This window comes from Oncorhynchus gorbuscha, unplaced genomic scaffold (genome assembly GCF_021184085.1).
Source record: "Oncorhynchus gorbuscha isolate QuinsamMale2020 ecotype Even-year unplaced genomic scaffold, OgorEven_v1.0 Un_scaffold_576, whole genome shotgun sequence".
NCBI lineage: Eukaryota > Metazoa > Chordata > Actinopteri > Salmoniformes > Salmonidae > Oncorhynchus > Oncorhynchus gorbuscha.
In genome coordinates this window covers 425,014-447,204 of record NW_025745411.1, presented here as the reverse complement: position 1 = coordinate 447,204, position 22,191 = coordinate 425,014, and the positions used below count along the sequence as shown (strand labels likewise).

The 22,191-nt window shown below is 44.9% G+C and overlaps 2 protein-coding genes across 4 annotated transcripts in view; both read left to right on the top strand.

Annotated features, from left to right (window-relative positions):
* LOC124018745 (nuclear pore complex protein Nup107-like) overlaps positions 1-22,191 on the top strand; it is a 230,538-nt gene that overhangs the window by 32,929 nt on the left and 175,418 nt on the right. The window lies entirely within an intron of this gene.
* On the top strand, positions 3,445-19,465 carry LOC124018751 (E3 ubiquitin-protein ligase Mdm2-like). 3 transcript variants are annotated; one of them, XM_046334102.1, is made up of 11 exons: positions 3,445-3,563; positions 5,187-5,276; positions 5,385-5,459; positions 7,341-7,474; positions 8,450-8,499; positions 8,681-8,739; positions 12,099-12,168; positions 15,683-15,846; positions 16,396-16,551; positions 16,924-16,995; positions 18,470-19,465. In XM_046334102.1, the coding sequence occupies exons 2-11, from the start codon at positions 5,199-5,201 to the stop codon at positions 19,070-19,072; spliced, it is 1,461 nt and encodes a 486-aa protein (XP_046190058.1). In that variant the 5' UTR covers positions 3,445-3,563; positions 5,187-5,198; the 3' UTR covers positions 19,073-19,465. The 3 variants fall into 3 exon arrangements, with proteins under 3 accessions (XP_046190058.1, XP_046190057.1, XP_046190059.1); XM_046334101.1 differs by lacking the exon at positions 3,445-3,563 and adding an exon at positions 3,712-3,783; XM_046334103.1 differs by lacking the exon at positions 3,445-3,563 and adding an exon at positions 4,850-5,065.

Here is a 22,191-nt window from a genome sequence, read left to right as displayed (position 1 = left end):
ACAGAGTTACACATGGGCTTGCCCTTTACAAGTTAGTCAACATGATATCATACAGGTCTGGAATAAGAGTTGGGTCGTTAATCATTAGTGCACACTGTAGCTAAACGTTTCGCAACAGATAATCCAAAACTAAGCGTTTCTTACTGGACAAGTTCAGTTATTCCTTCCCTGTTTCAGTCTGTTTTCTTATGTTTGGCGTCTAGTGAATTACGAACCTGCGATGGGAGTTGGTGTGGGGACGAGACAAATCTAGGTGGGGTAATGTGCTACAAGGTACAGGCAGTTCCCTGGGTCTCAGAGAGTGGCCTCAGTGTTCTGCTGTCTGCTCAGCCTCTCTAGGTTCACAGGCCTGCCATTGTGGCTCAGTGTAGTAGTGTGGACACATCCAACCCCTAGAGGCCAACAAAAAACACATGAGCCAAAATAACAAGCACATATCTGTGGTGGCACAGAACTTCAGGCTGCGTCCCAAATGCCACCCTACTCCCTATATAGTGCACTACCTTTGACAAGAGCCCCGTGGGGAACTGCTACTCCCTATATAGTGCACTACCTTTGACAAGAGCCCCGTGGGGAACTGCGTCCCAAATGCCACCCTACACCCTATATAGTGCACTACCTTTGACAAGAGCCCCGTGGGGAACTACGTCCCAAATGCCACCCTACTCCCTATATAGTGCACTACCTTTGACAAGAGCCCCGTGGGGAAGTAGTACCCTAATGCCACCCTACTCCCCATATAGTGCACTACCTTTGACAAGAGCCCCGTGGGGAAGTAGTACCCTAATGCCACCCTACTCCCCATATAGTGCACTACCTTTGACAAGAGCCCCGTGGGGAAGTAGTACCCTAGAAAGGGAATAGGATGCCATTTGAGACACAGCTTCCCCGTTCAGTGTAAACTGGAACTGAGTGGTTACGTGGCTATTTATAACTCTTCAACGTTAGCCTATCCTGCTCATTTGCAAAGTCGATGAAGCCGGTGAGAGACGTGCCGTGAGGCTGATGAGACGGCATCATGTAACATTATTTAGTATTACGGAATTATTTCCAGTCGTCAGAGACACATCAACTAAATCTAATCCCAATGTCGATTACTTTACAAAATTCTATAATCATAATCCCCTTCATTGAAGCAAGTGGATAACTTGACTTTAAATCGTAAAACTTTAATATTTTTAAGACATTCAGGCTAAATCCAAATGTGTGTTTAAAATGGCCTTTGTCGTTCCATTTGTACTAATTTGAAGTTTATGTAAGGATTAATAACATTTATCGGAGGTTATAAGGCTTCATAACATGCCCTGACATGTTGAGGCTCTGAAAGAACATGTCGTTCTAAAAATAACATCTGACTCATTCTTTTAGCCCTTCTAGGAAGGAGAGGGGGAGCAGACTGGAAAAGATGCCAACGATACCAGAGAAGACCAAAAACCTTCTGGATACCAGAGAAGACCAAAAACCTTCTGGATACCAGAGAAGACCAAAAACCTTCTGGATACCAGAGAAGACCAAAAACCTTCTGGATACCAGAGAAGACCAAAAACCTTCTGGATACCAGAGAAGACCAAAAACCTTCTGGATACCAGAGAAGACCAATAACCTTCTGGATACCAGAGAAGACCAAAAACCTTCTGGATACCAGAGAAGACCAAAAACCTTCTGCTACTTCAAGGACAAATACATTTTGATGCACAGGGTTACTACTATGGTCCTTCTGTAGCTCAGTTGGTAGAGCATGGCGCTTGTAACGCCAGGGTAGTGGGTTCGATCCCCGGGACCACCCATACGTAGAATGTATGCACACATGACTGTAAGTCGCTTTGGATAAAAGCGTCTGCTAAATGGCATATATTATTATATATTATTACTATCAACAAACCAAAACCATTTGAAATGAATCTTCCACTTTTCATTTTGTCCATCCGTTAAACACATTTGTTAATGATTTCACTAATCCAAATCAAGGAGCCATTTCTGACCGGTACACCTTTTCCTTTTTAGAAGTTGTGGTTTGACTTTCGTTAAACCAAGGAAAGTTGTGACGTTTCTCTCGGTCTCAATGACCATTAGTTCCATGTATCTTCTGTTGTTGATTCACTGATATCAGTTTATTCTCTGTTATAACCAAAGGACTAGCATCATAATGACAGGCATCATGGACTAGCATCATAATGACAGGCATCATGGACTAGCATCATAATGACAAGCATCATGGACTAGCATCATAAGGACTAGCATCATATGGACTAGCATCATAATGACAGGCATCATGGACTAGCATCATAAGGACAAGCATCATAAGGACTAGCATCATAATGACAGGCATCATAAGCACTAGCATCATAAGGACTTGCATCATAAGGACAAGCATCATGGACTAGCATCATAAGGACAGGCATCATGGACTAGCATCATAAGGACAGGCATCATGGACTAGCATCATAAGGACAGGCATCATGGACTAGCATCATAAGGACAAGCATCATGGACTAGCATCATAAGCACTAGCATCATGGACTAGCATCATAAGCACTAGCATCATAAGGACTAGCATCATAAGGACAAGCATCGTGGACTAGCATCATACGCACTAGCATCATAAGGACTAGCATCGTGGACTAGCATCATAATGACAGGCATCATGGACTAGCATCATAAGGACTAGCATCATAATGACAGGCATCATGGACTAGCATCATAAGGACAAGCATCATAAGCACTATGATGATGAAGTGTGAACTGCCAGGACATGTCTCAGCATCCGACCAGACCAGGGGCAGAGTAGGACTGCTGATCTAGGATCAGGTCCCCCGTGTCCATGTTATCTTATTCATTGTGATCTAAAAGGCTAAACTAATCCTAGATCAGCACTCCTACGCTTGATAGATGGCCCTAGAGCAGAGCTGGTTGCCAGAATAACAGAACATAACACAAACACACTTTTGTCTCTGGCAGAGGGAGGCAATGATTTCGCAGTCAGCAAGCAGCCATGTGAAGAGTCACAATGCCCCTGTCTCAATGAGCGAGAGCCATGTCCAGTGATTGACCCATATTGGAGTGATGATACAGACAACACCGTTGTATTCCTCTCTCAGGGGATAATGATGATGAATACACTTATAAAGCTAGAAACCTGTCTATTATATGAATTCAATGTGATTGATTTATTCTTCACACTTGACTGTGTGACTTGAATGACGACCAATGTCATTTCCCCTCTGGTGATTGTATCAATGATTAGGCATTAAGAATGCATTGATGAATCAATCCAGCCAAATCAGGTGTTGGCTGAGCTCGTTGATAGTTCCAAATGTTTCTTTCCACTATAAAACTATGAACATTCCTCACCATGCAGTTAGTCTATTTTCTTCTTCTTCTTCTAGTAAAAACAGACATTTTTCTTCTTCTTCTAGTAAAAACAGACATATTTTTCTTCTTCGTGTGATTGATTCGTCAACCTGATTCATCTTCAATGCTCGTGCCACTAGGGGCGACAAAAATTAACGTTCGTTTTTTCCTCGCTAACTTTTACAAGCAAGTTATTGGATTGTGAAAGTAACGTAAGTGAAGCCAATAATGTGCTCTAAATCTATTTTAAAAATCTGCTATGAAGGTTTAAATGGCAAGCTATTGTGTATAATAACTTTAACTGTGTGTTATTTTTAACATGTCATTTGTACAATCACTTTATTTTATAGCTAAAGTTTGAATAGCATTAGCCACATGCTACAAGGCCTCTCATCCTCGTATTTTCCTGATGGCGAAAACGGGAAACCACTAGTAAGGAGTTCACGTTGAATAGCTAGACGTCGACACATAGTAGCGAAGTTGTTGTGGTAGCAACGACTAAACATGTAATGTTATGTTAACCTAGCAAGAGTTTCGTCAAAAAAAAACCCGTTTGTTTTTCTATCTGGTGGTGTCGTAGTTACCCATCTAAATACAAAATCAAAATACACATGAAGATGCATCAAAAAAGTGCTGCCTGGTCAGCGAAATCACACCTGTATTGTAAATACCACACATTTGAATATAGCTACATCTGACTGTAACGTTGATGTTATTAATAAGTTATCAGATATACTAACTTGTCAATATTGCACACTGGTCTACTTTACAACTGGGTCGTGGGTCTTTCCAAGCTGTTTGTCTTCATTGTGTTTTGACAAGATTGGTAGGAAACTATCCCATTTTGGTTTGGTAGAAATCTAAAGGATGAGGATTGACGTGTAGGTTACGTTACTTTTCGCAGGTTCAGTTTCTTTCATGCGATTGAATAACATTGATGGATATCTGCAACAGAGAAACTCATCTCAACATGACCAAATGTTAGATCAGATAAAACATGGTTATCAGTGAGTCCAGATGTCAAACCCCTCTTAATGTTAGTGACTAATCGTTACTTTGGCTTTAGTCATAAGGTGAATGCACCAATTTGTAAGTCGCTCTGGATACGAGCGTCTGCTAAATGACTTAAATGTAAATGTAAATCCCGTACTTTGTCATTTCATATCCACGGTGGTAACGTTAATATCCAGCGGCAACCAGTTTTCATGTCCAATATGTCACCTGTCAACTTGCACGGATCTTCCTTTGTTTGGGAAAAGCAATAGCTAAGGGAGTTCAGTCGAGACACCCTTCCTCCAACCCTGCCCATGTCAGTCAAACAGCTGATTATTACACAATGCAGGGCTGTAGTAAAGTGGGACATGCCCGGGCATATCCAACTCTAGCGGCCAGCTCAGCACTAAGGGTGGAGGCGGATGCACAGACGCAGGGTGGCCGCTAGGTGTGCTCGTCCATATGCCTAAAACATGTTAGGTGAGGTTAGTAATCTAGTTTCAACCATACGCCGACTGCGCCCAATAGCATCCTAGCGTTAACAGCCGGAGCAGTGCTAGTCCTGACATGTCTCTGTGCCTATTTAAATCCGGGGGAGACGGGGAAGTGGTTCCTAACGCTACCAGCCGAGCTGAAGCACTTTATGTACAGAATATGAAGGGTGTATTATAGAGGGGGTGTATCAAGAACATCTCATTAGTACTTCTATTTATTTATTTAGGTAAACTTGTTTCTGTCTTCCAAAGCTTTACCTTGACATTGTATGTAAATTGTATACTTTTATAAGGCGTTGCATGTTCACTTGGAAATGGAAATGTACTTTACCTCCTACTCTTCGACAGGTGAGAGACAGAATGGCAGAGAATTGTGAGAGAATGGCAGAATGGCATAGAAGTAGTTCCCAAATAAATACCTTGGACAATGAGAAGCTTGTAAGTATCAACTTAAATCTCTGTCTCTCTGTCACACTGTTTAAGTCAGTCATTTGTTTACAGTTACATAGAATGTAAAATAATGTTTTATGTGCTATATTTCCACAGGTACGACCTAAAGAGAAACTGCGCGTGTTATTGCAGCAGGCAGGTGCAGACAAAGACGTTTTCACCATGAAAGAGGTAAGAAATGACCTGACAGCTGGCTGTCTTGTTTCCTTATCCTGCTGATATCCAACCACTAGTCTTTGGCTTAACTTTAGTTCATCAAGATCTTGTTCCATGAAGCAAACAGAGGAAACCTTTTTAAGATCCTCAATAGACATTATCTCACAGACTTTTCAGTTTCTGTAATTATTTTCTAGTCTCACATTTATTTTTAATTTTTATTTTTTTACATTTAAATATTTTATGTTTTGAATTTCCAATTGCAGTATATCTTAGGGTTTACTCCTAGAATAGTGGATATTAGTTTCTTAGGGGGGGAAACTCACTCTTAATTTGTCGTTAGCAGCCAAACTACTGGTATATAGATTGTGTAGGTGTTTCTGAATTATTCTCTGCGTTGCTAGATTTACACTAGTTTCACTATTGATTGTCACTTTCATAAACTAAGCACTGCACACGGTAGATGCTGTCACATACTAGAATGGCTTTTGACTTGGTTCTATTGTTTTCCCATTGATATGCTGTTTTACCTACTTTAGTTGATTGAACTGATTGTAGTGTCTACTAAGCTAGAATACAAATGCACTGTCATTTTAAGAGCTATGATTGGCTAGCAGGCAGGCCACCTTGGTTTGAGGACACGTCACACAGCTTTGATGTCCGAGAGGGGGGTCTGTCTGTGTGAGAGTGAGTCACACAGCTTTGATGTCCGAGAGGAGGGTCTGTCTGTGTGAGAGTCTGAGTCATAGAGAGAGACTGGTGATTATCTTAGTTAGAATGTTAGAACTGGTGATTATCTTAGTTAGAATGTTGACTTCTACTCTGACTCACTGGGGTTCTAACGGACCTCTGGAATGTCTAACTAGTCTGGGACTCCGTGTTTGGCTCCTTCCTCTCTGTTGTTCATCAGGGAGACAGAGTTATCTCAGAGGGAGGGAGGGAGGGAGGCGGTCCTCTGATGCTTTAGTTTATAGAGTGTATGGGAGTTCTGAGCCTTTTACTGGTCCACATTGATTGCTGGAAAATGTGTTTACAGTCGGTGTAATCTGCTTTTATGATAAGGAACTGATGCCTTCATGCCAGTGATCAGCCTATCACAATAGCCTCCTGTCAGCTAGAGAAGAATATTGGGTGGAGTCATATACTTCTACCCAGTGCAGTGATCATGTGTCTATCAGTTGCCTGTCTAAATTGTGACCCAGAATACTCTGGATCAGTATGGGATGAGGTGTATCAACTAGACTGAGACAGGACTGTCTGGATCAGTATAAGGAGGGTATAAACTAGACTGAGACATAACTATTGTTGGTGTAGTCTTATCCTGAGACATTCCCAGGCTTCTTCTCTTGACCCCTGCCTGTATCCCCTGTTACTCTCTCTCTCTCCTCTTGACCCCTGCCTGTACCCCCTGTTACTCTCTCTCTCCTCTTGACCCCTGCCTGTATCCCCTGTTACTCTCTCTCTCCTCTTGACCCCTGCCTGTATCCCCTGTTACTCTCTCTCTCCTCTTGACCCCGGCCTGTACCCCCTGTTACTCTCTCTCTCCTCTTGACCCCGGCCTGTATCCCCTGTTACTCTCTCTCCTCTTGACCCCTGCCTGTATCCCCTGTTACTCTCTCTCTCCTCTTGACCCCTGCCTGTATCCCCTCTCTTACCCCTGCCTGTATCCCGTTACTCTCTCTCTCCTTGACCCCTGCCTGTATCCCCTGTTACTCTCTCTCTCCTCTTGACCCCTGCCTGTATCCCCTGTTACTCTCTCTCTCCTCTTGACCCCTGCCTGTACCCCCTGTTACTCTCTCTCTCCTCTTGACCCCTGCCTGTATCCCGTTTATCTCTCTCTCATGAGTGTTAAGCTGTAGTGTTGACCTCTGACCCCTGTGCTGTCTTATTTGTCAGGTGATATTCTACCTGGGCCAGTACATCATGAAGAAACAGCTTTATGACATGAAGCAGCAACACATAGTGCACTGTGCTGACGACCCCCTGGGGGCTGTACTGGGAGTGGACAGCTTCTCTGTTAAAGAACCACGGTGAGGACACACACTGTGGACATCTTCTCCATCAAATACAGACTCTGGCCTCTAATACAGACTCTGGTCCTCTAATATAGCTCCTCTAATCTCTAATACAGACTCTGGTCCTCTAATACAGACTCTCGTCTCTATTACAGACTCTGGGCTCTAATGCAGCTCCCCTAACCTCTAATACAGACTCTGGCCTCTAATACAGACTCTGGTCCTCTAATACAGACTCTGGCCTCTAATGCAGCTCCCCTAACCTCTAATACAGACTCTGGTCCTCTAATATAGCTCCTCTAATCTCTAATACAGACTCTGGTCCTCTAATACAGACTCTGGTCCTCTAATCTCTAATACAGACTCTGGTCCTCTAATACAGCTTCTCTAACCTCTAATACAGACTCTGGTCCTATAATACAGCTCCTCTAACCTCTAATACAGACTCTGGTCCTCTAATATAGCTCCTCTAATCTCTACAGACTACGGACCTCTAATACAGACTCTGGTCCTCTAATATAGCTCCTCTAACCTCTACAGACTCTGGCCTCCAATACAGACTCTGGCCTCCAATACAGACTCTGGCCTCCAATACAGACTCTGGCCTCCAATACAGACTCTGGCCTCTAATACAGACTCTGGCCTCTAATATCTGGTCCTCTAATACAGACTCTGGCCTCCAATACAGACTCTAGCCTCCAATACAGACTCTGGCCTCTAATATCTGGTCCTCTAATACAGACTCTAGCCTCCAATACAGACTCTGGCCTCTAATACAGACTCTGGCCTCTAATGCAGCTCCTCTAACCTCTAATACAGCCACTGAATATGCTGTCACCAGTTGCATGTGTTGGCTCAGATGTGTACTGATGATTAAAAAAACAAGTTACTGATGAGCAGCCTTCTGTTTGCTAAACAAATCAGAGATGTCTGATAGTGAAACCGTTTCACTATGCTAATGTTAGCCGTGTGTGTTTGTTGTTCTTTCAGAGTTCTCTTCGCTATGATCACACAAAATCTCCTAGCAGTGAAAAATCAAGGTACTTTTAGCTTTTCTTTCATCACTTCTATTGTCCTGTAGTTTCTCTCTTTTGAAGAAAAAAATAAAAATTGTACACTAGGCAGTTCAATGTTGCGTTATGTATTGGGCTGATAAGACAAGTGAGGAAGTAGTCTATTCTGATTTTTGAAATGTAGATGTTTCATTTTTGTCCTTTTTAGAATCCCAATCTGTCTTCACGGAACCCAGGGGCCAGAGTGAACCGGATAGAGGGCCTAAGGTAAGAAGACCACATAGAAAGAGCATCTATTCATTGTATTTCCATGGTAGACACATTCAACTAAATGAAGAGGGGGGCATGTGATTGGTTGAAACATTCCAGTTGGGGGGGGGGCATTGCTATAATGTTGCCGTACTAGATGGCAGCTGTTTTACAAGCTAGAGCACTCAACTTTGCTATTTTGTAATTCTTTAGTTGTAATTATAAAAGAATAAAAAATAAATTCCCATGAATTGTTTCTGGCTTTAATTTATTACAACCGACAAGACCTTTTGAATGTCAGTTCTGACTTCAACCCATCTGCCCTGGGCTCTTTCTGTAAATCCAACCCATCTGCCCTGGGCTCTTTCTGTAAATCCAACCCATCTGCCCTGGGCTCTTTCTGTAAATCCAACCCATCTGCCCTGGGCTCTTTCTGTAAATCCAACCCATCTGCCCTGGGCTCTTTCTGTAAATCCAACCCATCTGCCCTGGGCTCTTTCTGTAAATCCAACCCATCTGCCCTGGGCTCTTTCTGTAAATCCAACCCATCTGCCCTGGGCTCGTTCTGTAAATCCAACCCATCTGCCCTGGGCTCGTTCTGTAAATCCAACCCAATTTTACAGGCTGCCCCTTGAGAGAACTTTTGGGTTTGGCTTTTGTAGCCCCTAGTGTTTAACCAGGGCTGAGATCATCTTTTGTAGCCCCTAGTGTTTAACCAGGGCTGGGGTCATCTTTTGTAGCCCCTAGTGTTTAACCAGGCCTGGGGTCATCTTTTGTAGCCCCTAGTGTTTAACCAGGGCTGGGGTCATCTTTTGTAGCCCCTAGTGTTTAACCAGGGCTGGGGTCATCTTTTGTAGCCACTAGTGTTTAACCAGGGCTGGGGTCATCTTTTGTAGCCCCTAGTGTTTAACCAGGGCTGGGGTCATCTTTTGTAGCCACTAGTGTTTAACCAGGGCTGGGGTCATCTTTTGTAGCCACTAGTGTTTAACCAGGGCTGGGATCATGTGAATGTTGCATTTACTATACAGTGTGGCTGGTACTGTCTGATACTTGTGAGATGACAGTTTGGTACTGTCTGATACTTGTGAGATCTGTTTAGGACAGTTTGGTACTGTCTGAGACTTGTGAGATGACAGTTTGGTACTGTCTGAGACTTGTGAGATGACAGTTTGGTACTGTCTGAGACTTGTGAGATGACAGTTTGGTACTGTCTGATACTTGTGAGATGACAGTTTGGTACTGTCTGATACTTGTGAGATCTGTTTAGGACAGTTTGGTACTGTCTGAGACTTGTGAGATGACAGTTTGGTACTGTCTGATACTTGTGAGATGACAGTTTGGTACTGTCTGATACTTGTGAGATCTGTTTGGGGTGGAACACGTGAAAATTGCATGTACTTTCAGAGTAGTTTGTCGAGCTCGTCATAGGTGGGCTGGTAGCTACTGGTCACTGGCTATCGACCTATTGGAGAGCACTGCCCTAGACCCACTCCAAACTGCACACCGCCCCAACCGATGTTCCTCCCGTGATTTTTTTATCACTGAGCAAATCTCAGGTCTGATGAGCACAAACTTGAACGTTGTGACAAGTTCTCCAGGATTATTTGTATTTCTTTTAATCTTTTTAATTAATTTATCTTATTAACACTTTGCTATCAAGTAAATGCAATGACGCTTACTGTAAACATTGAGGCATGCACCCGCTTTAAGTTACAGTTTTAACAGTGGCCAAGTAGGCTACTGTGTTTGTTTGATCCTAATGTAGGACCTACCAGAGTGGCCTACCATCAAAAACAATGGAGAAAATTAATCCCATAACATTTTAATATGGAAATAGCTGTTATATCTTTCAGCGGACAGTAAGCAGCCAATGTTGTAGTGTTCAACGTAGACCTACATTTCATGAGACTTTTGAAGAGGAAAAAAAAACATGCAGGGCTTGACCTTTAAACCTGTTTATCCACTTGTCCTTCAGACAAATGAGGTGACTGAATATTGTGTTTGATGCAAGAAACCACTTTACAAAATAAAATGCATTATCCCATACCATTACTACAAATAATCAAAAATTATACTAGTAGCTTATTGGCTACTTAGCTTATTCAAACCTGTCTCAAAATACAATACTGCCCCTTTAAGACAAAAAAACAAACAGATTTTTACCTGACTGGCTTTTTAAAATATGTCTAGAAATGTACATGTTTTGTGGTCTTGTAGGAAGCAATCACTCCCCTATTGCTGACTACAAATGATCTATAACTGGGCTAATAACTCACTAACGAGAAAATAATATGAACAAATCTGCACACTTCGCTCTCGCTTTGATCTCAAAACAAGCGCATCTACTCACGACCGCTCATGCTGTAAACACAGTCCAGTTCATCTACTCACGACCGCTCATGCTGTAAACACAGTCCAGTTCATCTACTCACGACCGCTCATGCTGTAAACACAGTCCAGTTCATCTACTCACGACCGCTCATGCTGTAAACACAGTCCAGTTCATCTACTCACGACCGCTCATGCTGTAAACACAGTCCAGTGAATGGCACAGATCCATATATGGCAATGGTCTATTTGCATATAGGCCTACTGCAGCTCTTATTGGTTATGGCTCACCGGCCTGAGTCGTGCCTGTCAATGCAACTAGAATCCTACTCATTCTGACCACGTTCTAATTTTCCACTTCTCTTTGGCAGTAGTAAATAAACAGATAAGAATGATTAGTAGCATTTTTTTTAATGTAGACTATTTAACAAAAGTAATTGCGAGCACTTTAAGATGTTGTTTTGATGGTATTTCATGGGAAAATATTTAGGCAGATGTGGAGTCTGCTTAATGGACGTTTCTCACGTCTTTCAATTGTGTATTTCACCACTGCTTTCCCGTAGTTAAACCACGTGAGAGAGCAGCCGAAGGCTTCTGGAAACCTTGGTTTTACAACCCGTCTCAAAAATAGTTGTGTAGCGGTGGGCCACCGTTACTAAATGGATATAGGGGGAAACACTTCTCCATCACCCTCCATTTTAAAAGAGTTACAAACAGACTTGTAAATCAAATCCAATTTGATTGGTCACATACACGTGTTTAGCAGATGTTATTGCGAGTGTAGCGAAAATGCTTTGTGATTAAACTAATTGCCTGGCTCTGGGTCACAGACATAAACATCCTCGACCTCAAGTTGAACCAACTTTAGTTTTGTTGCAGAGGGATGTTTATACTGGCACGTGTTCCAAAGCTTCTGATGCGGTTTTCTCCTGTGATCTCGTTTTATAAGTGGTAGCTGTGCCCGAGTTAGTTTTATAGACAGACCTCCTCAGTGTCCTGGTTCACTGGTTGATTTCTCTAATGGTTCCTTCTGTTTAATCTGTTTACAGGTGACGGACTCAGACTGTCATTCATCATCTACCTCAGAACGCAGGAGGAGAAGGAGGAGTAGTGACCCTGGTGAGTGTCTGTCTGTCTGCCTACCTGCCCCTCTGTCTGTCTGTCTGCCTCTCTGTCTGTCTGTCTGCCCCTCTGTCTGTCTGTCTGCCTCTCTGTCTGTCTGCCTGCCCCTCTGTCTGTCTACCTGCCTGCCCCTCTGTCTGTCTGCCTCTCTGTCTGTTGTTGTAGTACTCCAGCAGTGTGTACATAAACCTACACCTACTAACTACACCAGTCCTGCTCATGTGGATCTGTGCTGTACCTTTTCTCCTGGAGAAAAACTGTCATGTCCGGCCTCATGGCTTCATGTGGATCTGTGCTGTACCTTTTCTCCTGGAGAAAAACTGTCATGTCAGGCCTCATGGCTTCATGTGTTGCCCTGTCAAGTCTGTTGGGGAAATCAAAGACCGAGTTCTGGAATGCATCAAAGCATAGAACCCCAGTCCCTTCTAATGGTTCCGTAGGAACACTCTGGTCTGGAGGCTGTGGAGAATGTTTTTAGATGACTTCTCACAATGAGTCTCTTCAGGCCCAAAAAGCAGCCTGACTGCATCCACACACACACTCATCCAGACACCACAAAGACAGGTCTGTTTCCTAACGGACCAGGGGAGAATCTACAACAGTCCTAGTCTGATGGAAACAGACCAGGGGAGAGAATCTACAACAGTCCTAGTCTGATGGAAACAGACCAGGGGAGAGAATCTACAACAGTCCTAGTCTGATGGAAACAGACCAGGGGAGAGAATCTACAACAGTCCTAGTCTGATGGAAACAGACCAGGGGAGAGAATCTACAACAGTCCTAGTCTGATGGAAACAGACCAGGGGAGAGAATCTACAACAGTCCTAGTCTGATGGAAACAGACCAGGGGAGAATCTACAACAGTCCTAGTCTGATGGAAACAGACCAGGGGAGAGAATCTACAACAGTCCTAGTCTGATGGAAACAGACCAGGGGAGAGAATCTACAACAGTCCTAGTCTGATGGAAACAGACCAGGGGAGAGAATCTACAACAGTCCTAGTCTGATGGAAACAGACCAGGGGAGAATCTACAACAGTCCTAGTCTGATGGAAACAGACCAGGGGAGAATCTACAACAGTCCTAGTCTGATGGAAACAGACCAGGGGAGAATCTACAACAGTCCTAGTCTGATGGATTGAAACACCAGGGGAGAATCTACAACAGTCCTAGTCTGATGGAAACAGACCAGGGGAGAATCTACAACAGTCCTAGTCTGATGGAAACAGACCAGGGGAGAATCTACAACAGTCCTAGTCTGATGGATTGAAACAGACCAGGGGAGAATCTACAACAGTCCTAGTCTGATGGATTGAAACAGACCAGGGGAGAATCTACAACAGTCCTAGTCTGATGGAAACAGACCAGGGGAGAATCTACAACAGTCCTAGTCTGATGGATTGAAACAGACCAGGGGAGAATCTACAACAGTCCTAGTCTGATGGAAACAGACCAGGGGAGAATCTACAACAGTCCTAGTCTGATGGATTGAAACACCAGGGGAGAATCTACAACAGTCCTAGTCTGATGGAAACAGACCAGGGGAGAATCTACAACAGTCCTAGTCTGATGGAAACAGACCAGGGGAGAATCTACAACAGTCCTAGTCTGATGGATTGAAACAGACCAGGGGAGAATCTACAACAGTCCTAGTCTGATGGATTGAAACAGACCAGGGGAGAATCTACAACAGTCCTAGTCTGATGGAAACAGACCAGGGGAGAATCTACAACAGTCCTAGTCTGATGGAAACAGACCAGGGGAGAATCTACAACAGTCCTAGTCTGATGGATTGAAACAGACCAGGGGAGAATCTACAACAGTCCTAGTCTGATGGATGGAAACAGACCAGGGGAGAATCTACAACAGTCCTAGTCTGATGGAAACAGACCAGGGGAGAATCTACAACAGTCCTAGTCTGATGGAAACAGACCAGGGGAGAATCTACAACAGTCCTAGTCTGATGGAAACAGACCAGGGGAGAATCTACAACAGTCCTAGTCTGATTGAAACGGACCAGGGGAGAATCTACAACAGTCCTAGTCTGATGGATGGAAACAGACCAGGGGAGAATCTACAACAGTCCTAGTCTGATGGAAACAGACCAGGGGAGAATCTACAACAGTCCTAGTCTGATGGAAACAGACCAGGGGAGAGAATCTACAACAGTCCTAGTCTGATGGAAACAGACCAGGGGAGAGAATCTACAACAGTCCTAGTCTGATGGAAACAGACCAGGGGAGAGAATCTACAACAGTCCTAGTCTGATGGAAACAGACCAGGGGAGAATCTACAACAGTCCTAGTCTGATGGAAACAGACCAGGGGAGAATCTACAACAGTCCTAGTCTGATGGATGGAAACAGACCAGGGGAGAATCTACAACAGTCCTAGTCTGATGGAAACAGACCAGGGGAGAATCTACAACAGTCCTAGTCTGATGGAAACAGACCAGGGGAGAATCTACAACAGTCCTAGTCTGATGGAAACAGACCAGGGGAGAATCTACAACAGTCCTAGTCTGATGGAAACAGACCAGGGGAGAATCTACAACAGTCCTAGTCTGATCGATTGAAACGGACCATTTTTAAAGGACTGGGGTTTTATTGCTCCTAGCTACTGGTCGTACCTCAGGGCCCAGTACACAACATACAGCCATCAACAACTCCTCCATGTCTTATGTGAACATCCCATATTCATTGTCATCAAGGGAGAAACAGCTTTGTTGAAGACTTGTCAGTGTGTTTCAGTATGTCAACAGAGTGATGTAAAATATATCACTAGCCACTTTAAACAATGCTACCTAATATAATGTTCCCTACATTATTCATCTCATACGTATATACTGTACTCTATATCATTTTTTATTTTTTTATTTTTTTATTTGACCTTTTATTTAACTAGTCAGTTAAGAACAAATTCTTATTTTACAATGACGGCCTAGGAACAGTGGGTTAACTGCCTGTTCAGGGCAGAACGACAGATTTGTACCTTGTCAGCTCGGGGATTCAAACTTGCAACCTTTCGGTTACTAGTCCAACGCTCTAACCACTAGGCTACACTGCCGCCCCATCAGCTACTGCATCTTTATGTAATACATGTATCACTAGCCACTTTAACTATGCCACTTTGTTTACATACTCATCTCATATGTATATACTGCACTCAATACCATCTACTGTATCTTGCCTATGCTGCTCTGTACCATCACTCATTCATATATCTTTATGTACATATTCTTTATCCCTTTACACTTGTGTCTATAAGGTAGTAGTTTTGGAATTGTTAGTTAGATTACTTGTTGGTTATCACTGCATTGTCGGAACTAGAAGTACAAGCATTTCGCTACACTCGCATTAACATCTGCTAACCATGTGTATGTGACAAATAAAATTTGATTTTATTTGAGTGGTCGGATGCACAACATGCTTCTCTATTTTACCATCAGAGGCTTATTTGAAAGAAATTGTTAAAAGTAAAACCACTGCTCAGACCCTCTCTGTTCTATTCCAGAGGGGACGTCATCCACACAAGAGGAGGACGGGTGTGAGTCCAGGAAGAGACATAGGTCAGACAGCTTTTCTCTGACCTTTGATGACAGCATGTCCTGGTATGTGATTGGAGGCCTGAGACGAGACCGGAGGAGCAGCGAGTCTTCAGACTCACACAGTAACACTGTGAGTAGCCTCCTGTAACTCTGTGAGGGAGCCTCCTGTGACTCTGTGGGGGAGCCTCCTGTGACTCTGTGGGGGAGCCTCCTGTGACTCTGTGGGGGAGCCTCCTGTGACTCTGTGGGGGGATCCTCCTGTGACTCTGTGGGGGAGCCTCCTGTGACTCTGTGGGGGAGCCTCCTGTGACTCTGTGGGGGAGCCTCCTGTGACTCTGTGGGGGAGCCTCCTGTGACTCTGTGGGGGAGCCTCCTGTGACTCTGTGGGGGATCCTACTGCAGTACAACTATTTACCCTGTCAGACTGTAGTTCCACCAATCCTAAATAAAAGGAGGGTGAGATCCTAAACTAGATCCTAAACTGGGCTACAACATTATGCAGATGAAGGAATGGGATTATTAATTCCTACACATTCAGACAAAATGTTTCACGTCTAGTGTGTGACATCGGTTTGTTCAGTACTTTAGATTCTGAGTTTAAAAAATGATTGTAATTTGTAAATCTACCGGCAGCTGTGTAAGTCCCATGTTACTGAGCTCTCTCTCTCTCTCTCAACAGGAAGTAGGTTCATTGGTCAGTGACGCGGGTGACGATGTTCTGAGCCAGGATCTGGGCTCAGACTCTGATAACTTCAGCGTGGAGTTTGAGGTGGAGTCCATCGACTCGGATGCCTACAGCGATCCCGAAGAGGCTTCAGTGTCTGGAGAGGACGAGGTCTCGGCTCACTGTCTTTTCAACTGTGTGTGTGTGTGTGTGTGTGTGTGTGTGTGTGTGTGTGTGTGTGTGTGTGTGTGTGTGTGTGTGTGTGTGTGTGTGTGTGTGTGTGTGTGTGTGTGTGTGTGTGTGTGTGTGTGTGTGTGTGTGTGTGTGTGTGTTTCCGCTGCATTTATTTAGCTGTGGTGCACCACCACACCAACAAAAAGCGGACCTTTTCGATGGTTCTTAAATTATCACCGGGGGGGGGGGGGGGGCATGCTCCCGGACCCCCCGAGGAAACATTGATGTGTCATTTCAAACAGCTCCCTCTAGTGTCCTGGGGTCAAACTGCAGCTGTTGACTCCCCGTGTGTCTGTCGTTCTCTCACAGGTGTATGAAGTCACCATCTTCGAGGCAGAGGAGGAGGACTCGTTCGATGACGACACTGAAATCACGGAAGCAGTACGTTTCATATTACACATAACCCCTGTGGTCTAATCTAGTGGTGGTGCCTGTGGTCTAATCTAGTGGTGGTGCCTGTGGTCTAATCTAGTGGTGGTGCCTGTGGTCTAATCTAGTGGTGGTCTAATCTAGTGGTGGTGCCTGTGGTCTAATCTAGTGGTGGTGCCTGTGGTCTAATCTAGTGGTGGTGCCTGTGGTCTAATCTAGTGGTGGTGCCTGTGGTCTAATCTAGTGGTGGTGCCTGTGGTCTAATCTAGTGGTGGTCTAATCTAGTGGTGGTGCCTGTGGTCTAATCTAGTGGTGGTCTAATCTAGTGGTGGTGTCTGTGGTCTAATCTAGTGGTGGTCTAATCTAGTGGTGTTGCCTGTGGTCTAATCTAGTGGTGTTGCCTGTGGTCTAATCTAGTGGTGTTGCCTGTGGTCTAATCTAGTGGTGGTGCCTGTGGTCTAATCTAGTGGTGGTGCCTGTGGTCTAATCTAGTGGTGGTGCCTGTGGTCTAATCTAGTGGTGGTGCCTGTGGTCTAATCTAGTGGTGGTGCCTGTGGTCTAATCTAGTGGTGGTCTAATCTAGTGGTGGTGCCTGTGGTCTAATCTAGTGGTGGTCTAATCTAGTGGTGGTGTCTGTGGTCTAATCTAGTGGTGGTCTAATCTAGTGGTGTTGCCTGTGGTCTAATCTAGTGGTGTTGCCTGTGGTCTAATCTAGTGGTGTTGCCTGTGGTCTAATCTAGTGGTGGTGCCTGTGGTCTAATCTAGTGGTGGTGCCTGTGGTCTAATCTAGTGGTGGTGTCTGTGGTCTAATCTAGTGGTGTTGCCTGTGGTCTAATCTAGTGGTGGTCTAATCTAGTGGTGTTGCCTGTGGTCTAATCTAGTGGTGTTGCCTGTGGTCTAATCTAGTGGTGTTGCCTGTGGTCTAATCTAGTGGTGGTGCCTGTGGTCTAATCTCTAGTGGTGGTGCCTGTGGTCTAATCTAGTGGTGGTGCCTGTGGTCTAATCTAGTGGTGGTGCCTGTGGTCTAATCTAGTGGTGGTGCCTGTGGTCTAATCTAGTGGTGGTCTAATCTAGTGGTGGTGCCTGTGGTCTAATCTAGTGGTGGTCTAATCTAGTGGTGGTGTCTGTGGTCTAATCTAGTGGTGGTCTAATCTAGTGGTGTTGCCTGTGGTCTAATCTAGTGGTGTTGCCTGTGGTCTAATCTAGTGGTGTTGCCTGTGGTCTAATCTAGTGGTGTTGCCTGTGGTCTAATCTAGTGGTGGTGCCTGTGGTCTAATCTAGTGGTGGTGTCTGTGGTCTAATCTAGTGGTGTTGCCTGTGGTCTAATCTAGTGGTGGTCTAATCTAGTGGTGGTGCCTGTGGTCTAATCTAGTGGTGTTGCCTGTGGTCTAATCTAGTGGTGTTGCCTGTGGTCTAATCTAGTGGTGTTGCCTGTGGTCTAATCTAGTGGTGGTGCCTGTGGTCTAATCTAGTGGTGTTGTTTCAGGACTACTGGAAGTGCTCAAAGTGTGAGGAGTTGAACCCTCCCCTCCCCCGAAACTGCAACCGCTGCTGGACGCAAAGAATGGACTGGTTTCCCGACTCTGACAGTAACTCTGCTGCCCCCAACCTCAAACCCTTACCCCCCAAGCCTACCCCAGCCCCGACAGAGCCCGACGAGACCGAAGGTCTGGATGTTCCAGACGGGAAGAGAGCCAGGTCGCCCCTTCCCCTCCTCAAAGACTCCCAGGAATTGATGTCCGTCTCTGGCCCCGATTCCCAAGACTCGGCCTGCTCCTCCCAGCCCTCCACCTCTTCTTCGAACTCCAACGGCGTGGGCTCAGGCTCGTCCTCTAGCGCCCCCCTCAGTCAAGAAGTGATGGCGCCAGACTTGGAGCGTTTCAACAGCCTGGAGGCTCACCTCCCCGCCAGCTGCCTGGAGCCCTGCGTCATCTGTCAGACCAGGCCCAAGAACGGCTGCATCGTACACGGACGCACTGGGCACCTCATGGCCTGTTACACCTGCGCCAGGAAACTGAAGAAGAGGAACAAGCTGTGTCCCGTCTGCAGGCAGCCGATCCAGTCTGTCGTCTTAATTTATCTCAGCTGAGGACGGCTATCGGCTAGACTGTACATTCCAAATAAGCAGTCTATTCCCTATGTAGTGTGCACTACTCTCAACCATGGCCCCAATAGGACTCTGGTCTAAAGTAGTGCACTATATAGGGAATAGGGTGTAACCCATAGCTACACAACTCCCTGTTCCTCAAAAACAACTTAAATCCTGAATGAATAAATAATATGTTTTAATTTTGTTTATTTGGAAGTGATTTTATTTATGAACTCTATTAAACAAGGTGCCTGTTGTTGTTGTTGTGTTGATTTGGGATTGATTTATAATGTTCAGTCAAATAGCCTTTCTAGTTTTTCAAATGGATAAAATTATCTTAGTGGTGAAATAATTCAATATATTTTATTAAATAAAACATGTTTAGCAAATTAACAGATGTACATTGGTTTTCCTTTTGTTTATTTTCACCCAGTCTTCCCTGTATTCTACACAGATGATGGTGTTTTATATAATTGTATCGATAATGACATGGGGTTTAAACTACGTGAAAGTCAAACGTCTCAATAAAGTTCGCCGGTAGAAAGAGACGTTTGTTGTTGACTCCGTCGACAAGAGAGCGAGTGGGTAGTGGTTGCCAGGGGATGACTTTTCATTTAAATCTCCAGGAAACATGTCTCAACCTGTTCTCTCATCTAGTCCCATCCATATCTATTGCCCCTGGTGACAACTTGCCCCCCCAAGTCACTATGGTAACCTATTCCCGTTTCTAGTGCACAACTATAAACCAGGGCCCATGGGGAGCCATTTGGGTCACAAGATGACAGTAACACACTGCTCCTTTCTCAAGTCTCAACCCAGGCAAGACGACTAACTGAAGTTTGAAACATTTACGGCTGTTGTTAATGCCATTGGAGTGCTGAAGAGACGTTTTGAACGATATTAAACCCAGGTTTTGATTCACATGGGTTAACATGTTTTTGGTTTGCTGTGATTCTAGTTCTTTTAAACCTGTTTTGGTAGTTAAACCTTCCCCTACCTGACAAGCCTCCAATCTAGTACTAAACCTTCCCCTACCTGACAAGCCTCCAATCTAGTACTAAACCTTCCCCTACCTGACAAGCCTCCAATCTAGTACTAAACCTTCCCCTACCTGACAAGCCTCCAATCTGGCACTAAACCTTCCCCTACCTGACAAGCCTCCAATCTAGTACTAAACCTTCCCCTACCTGACAAGCCTCCAATCTAGTACTAAACCTTCCCCTACCTGACAAGCCTCCAATCTAGTACTAAACCTTCCCCTACCTGACAAGCCTCCAATCTAGCACTAAACCTTCCCCTACCTGACAAGCCTCCAATCTAGTACTAAACCTTCCCCTACCTGACAAGCCTCCAATCTAGCACTAAACCTTCCCCTACCTGTCAAGCCTCCAATCTAGTGCTAAACCTTCCCCCACCTGACAAGCCTCCAATCTAGCACTAAACCTTCCCCTACCTGACAAGCCTCAAATCTAGTACTTCTAGCTATAATGGCTTTCCCCTCCACAGTGATCTTAGTCTGGGTTGTCATGGCGTTCCCCTCCACAGTGATCTTAGTCTGGGTTGTTATGGCGTTCCCCTCCACAGTGATCTTAGTCTGGGTTGTCATGGCGTTCCCCTCCACAGTGATCTTAGTCTGGGTTGTCATGGCGTTCCCCTCCACAGTGATCTTAGTCTGGGTTGTCATGGCATTCCCCTCCACAGTGACCTTAGTCTGGGTTGTCATGGCATTCCCCTCCACAGTGATCTCAGTCTGGGTTGTCATGGCGTTCCCCTCCACAGTGATCTTTGTGTTGGCTGTGAGAGAAGTATTAAATGTGTCCTGTTCTACTAGTGCTGAGGAATCCCAGGATTTGTTATCTCATATTAAAGACATGTATTTATGGCAACGTCATCAATTCTCAAATCATTGCAGAATCAGTAACTGTCTCGTTCTCCCTGAAGAAAGTGTCTCCTCTACTCCAACAGGCGCTGCTGTTTTCTGTCTCCCCCTGCTGGTGAAAAGGTGCAATTACATTTTTCAGAATCATCATCATTCAACCAAGGTACATAACTTGCATAGAGATATTCAACTCCCCTTGGTAACATTTGCATTGGAACACATTGCAGTTATTCCTTATTTATCACTAAAAAAGCGAAATGATTAAACATCAGAAAATAATGACTGGCCCAAGGGATATCCGCTGAACAGAACATTAGGAACATCTTCCTATTATTGAGTTGCAAGTCCTTTTTGCCTTCAGAACAGCCTCAGTTTGTCGTGACGTGGACTCCACGAGGTGCCGAACACGGGCCAGCATCCCTGTGCAACATGATCATTCCAATGCTTCACACAGTTGTCAAGTTGGCTGGATGTCCTTTTGGGGGGTGGACCATTCCTGGCACCTACTACCATACCCCCGTTTAAATATTTCGTCTTTCCCCATTCACCCATTGAATGGTACATAATCCATGGTTTCAATTGTCTCAAGGCTTAAAAATCCTTAACATGTCACTAGGCTACCTGCCTCTAACCACTAGGCTACCTGCCTCTAACCACTAGGCTACCTGCCTCTAACCACTAAGCTACCTGCCTCTAACCACTAGGCTACCCTGCCTCTAACCACTAGGCTACCTGCCTCTAACCACTAAGCTACCTGCCTCTAACCACTAGGCTACCTGCATCTAACCACTAGGCTACCTGCCTCTAACCACTAGGCTACCCTGCCTCTAACCACTAGGCTACCTGCCTCTAACCACTAAGCTACCTGCCTCTAACCACTAGGCTACCTGCATCTAACCACTAGGCTACCTGCCTCTAACCACTAGGCTACCCTGCCTCTAACCACTAGGCTACCTGCATCTAACCACTAGGCTACCTGCCTCTAACCACTAGGCTACCTGCCTCTAACCACTAGGCTACCCTGCCTCTAACCACTAGGCTACCTGCCTCTAACCACTAGGCTACCTGCATCTAACCACTAGGCTACCTGCCTCTAACCACTAGGTTACGCTGCCTCTAACCACTAGGCTACCTGCATCTAACCACTAGGCTACCCTGCCTCTAACCACTAGGCTACCCTGCCTCTAACCACTAGGCTACCTGCATCTAACCACTAGGCTACCCTGCCTCTAACCACTAG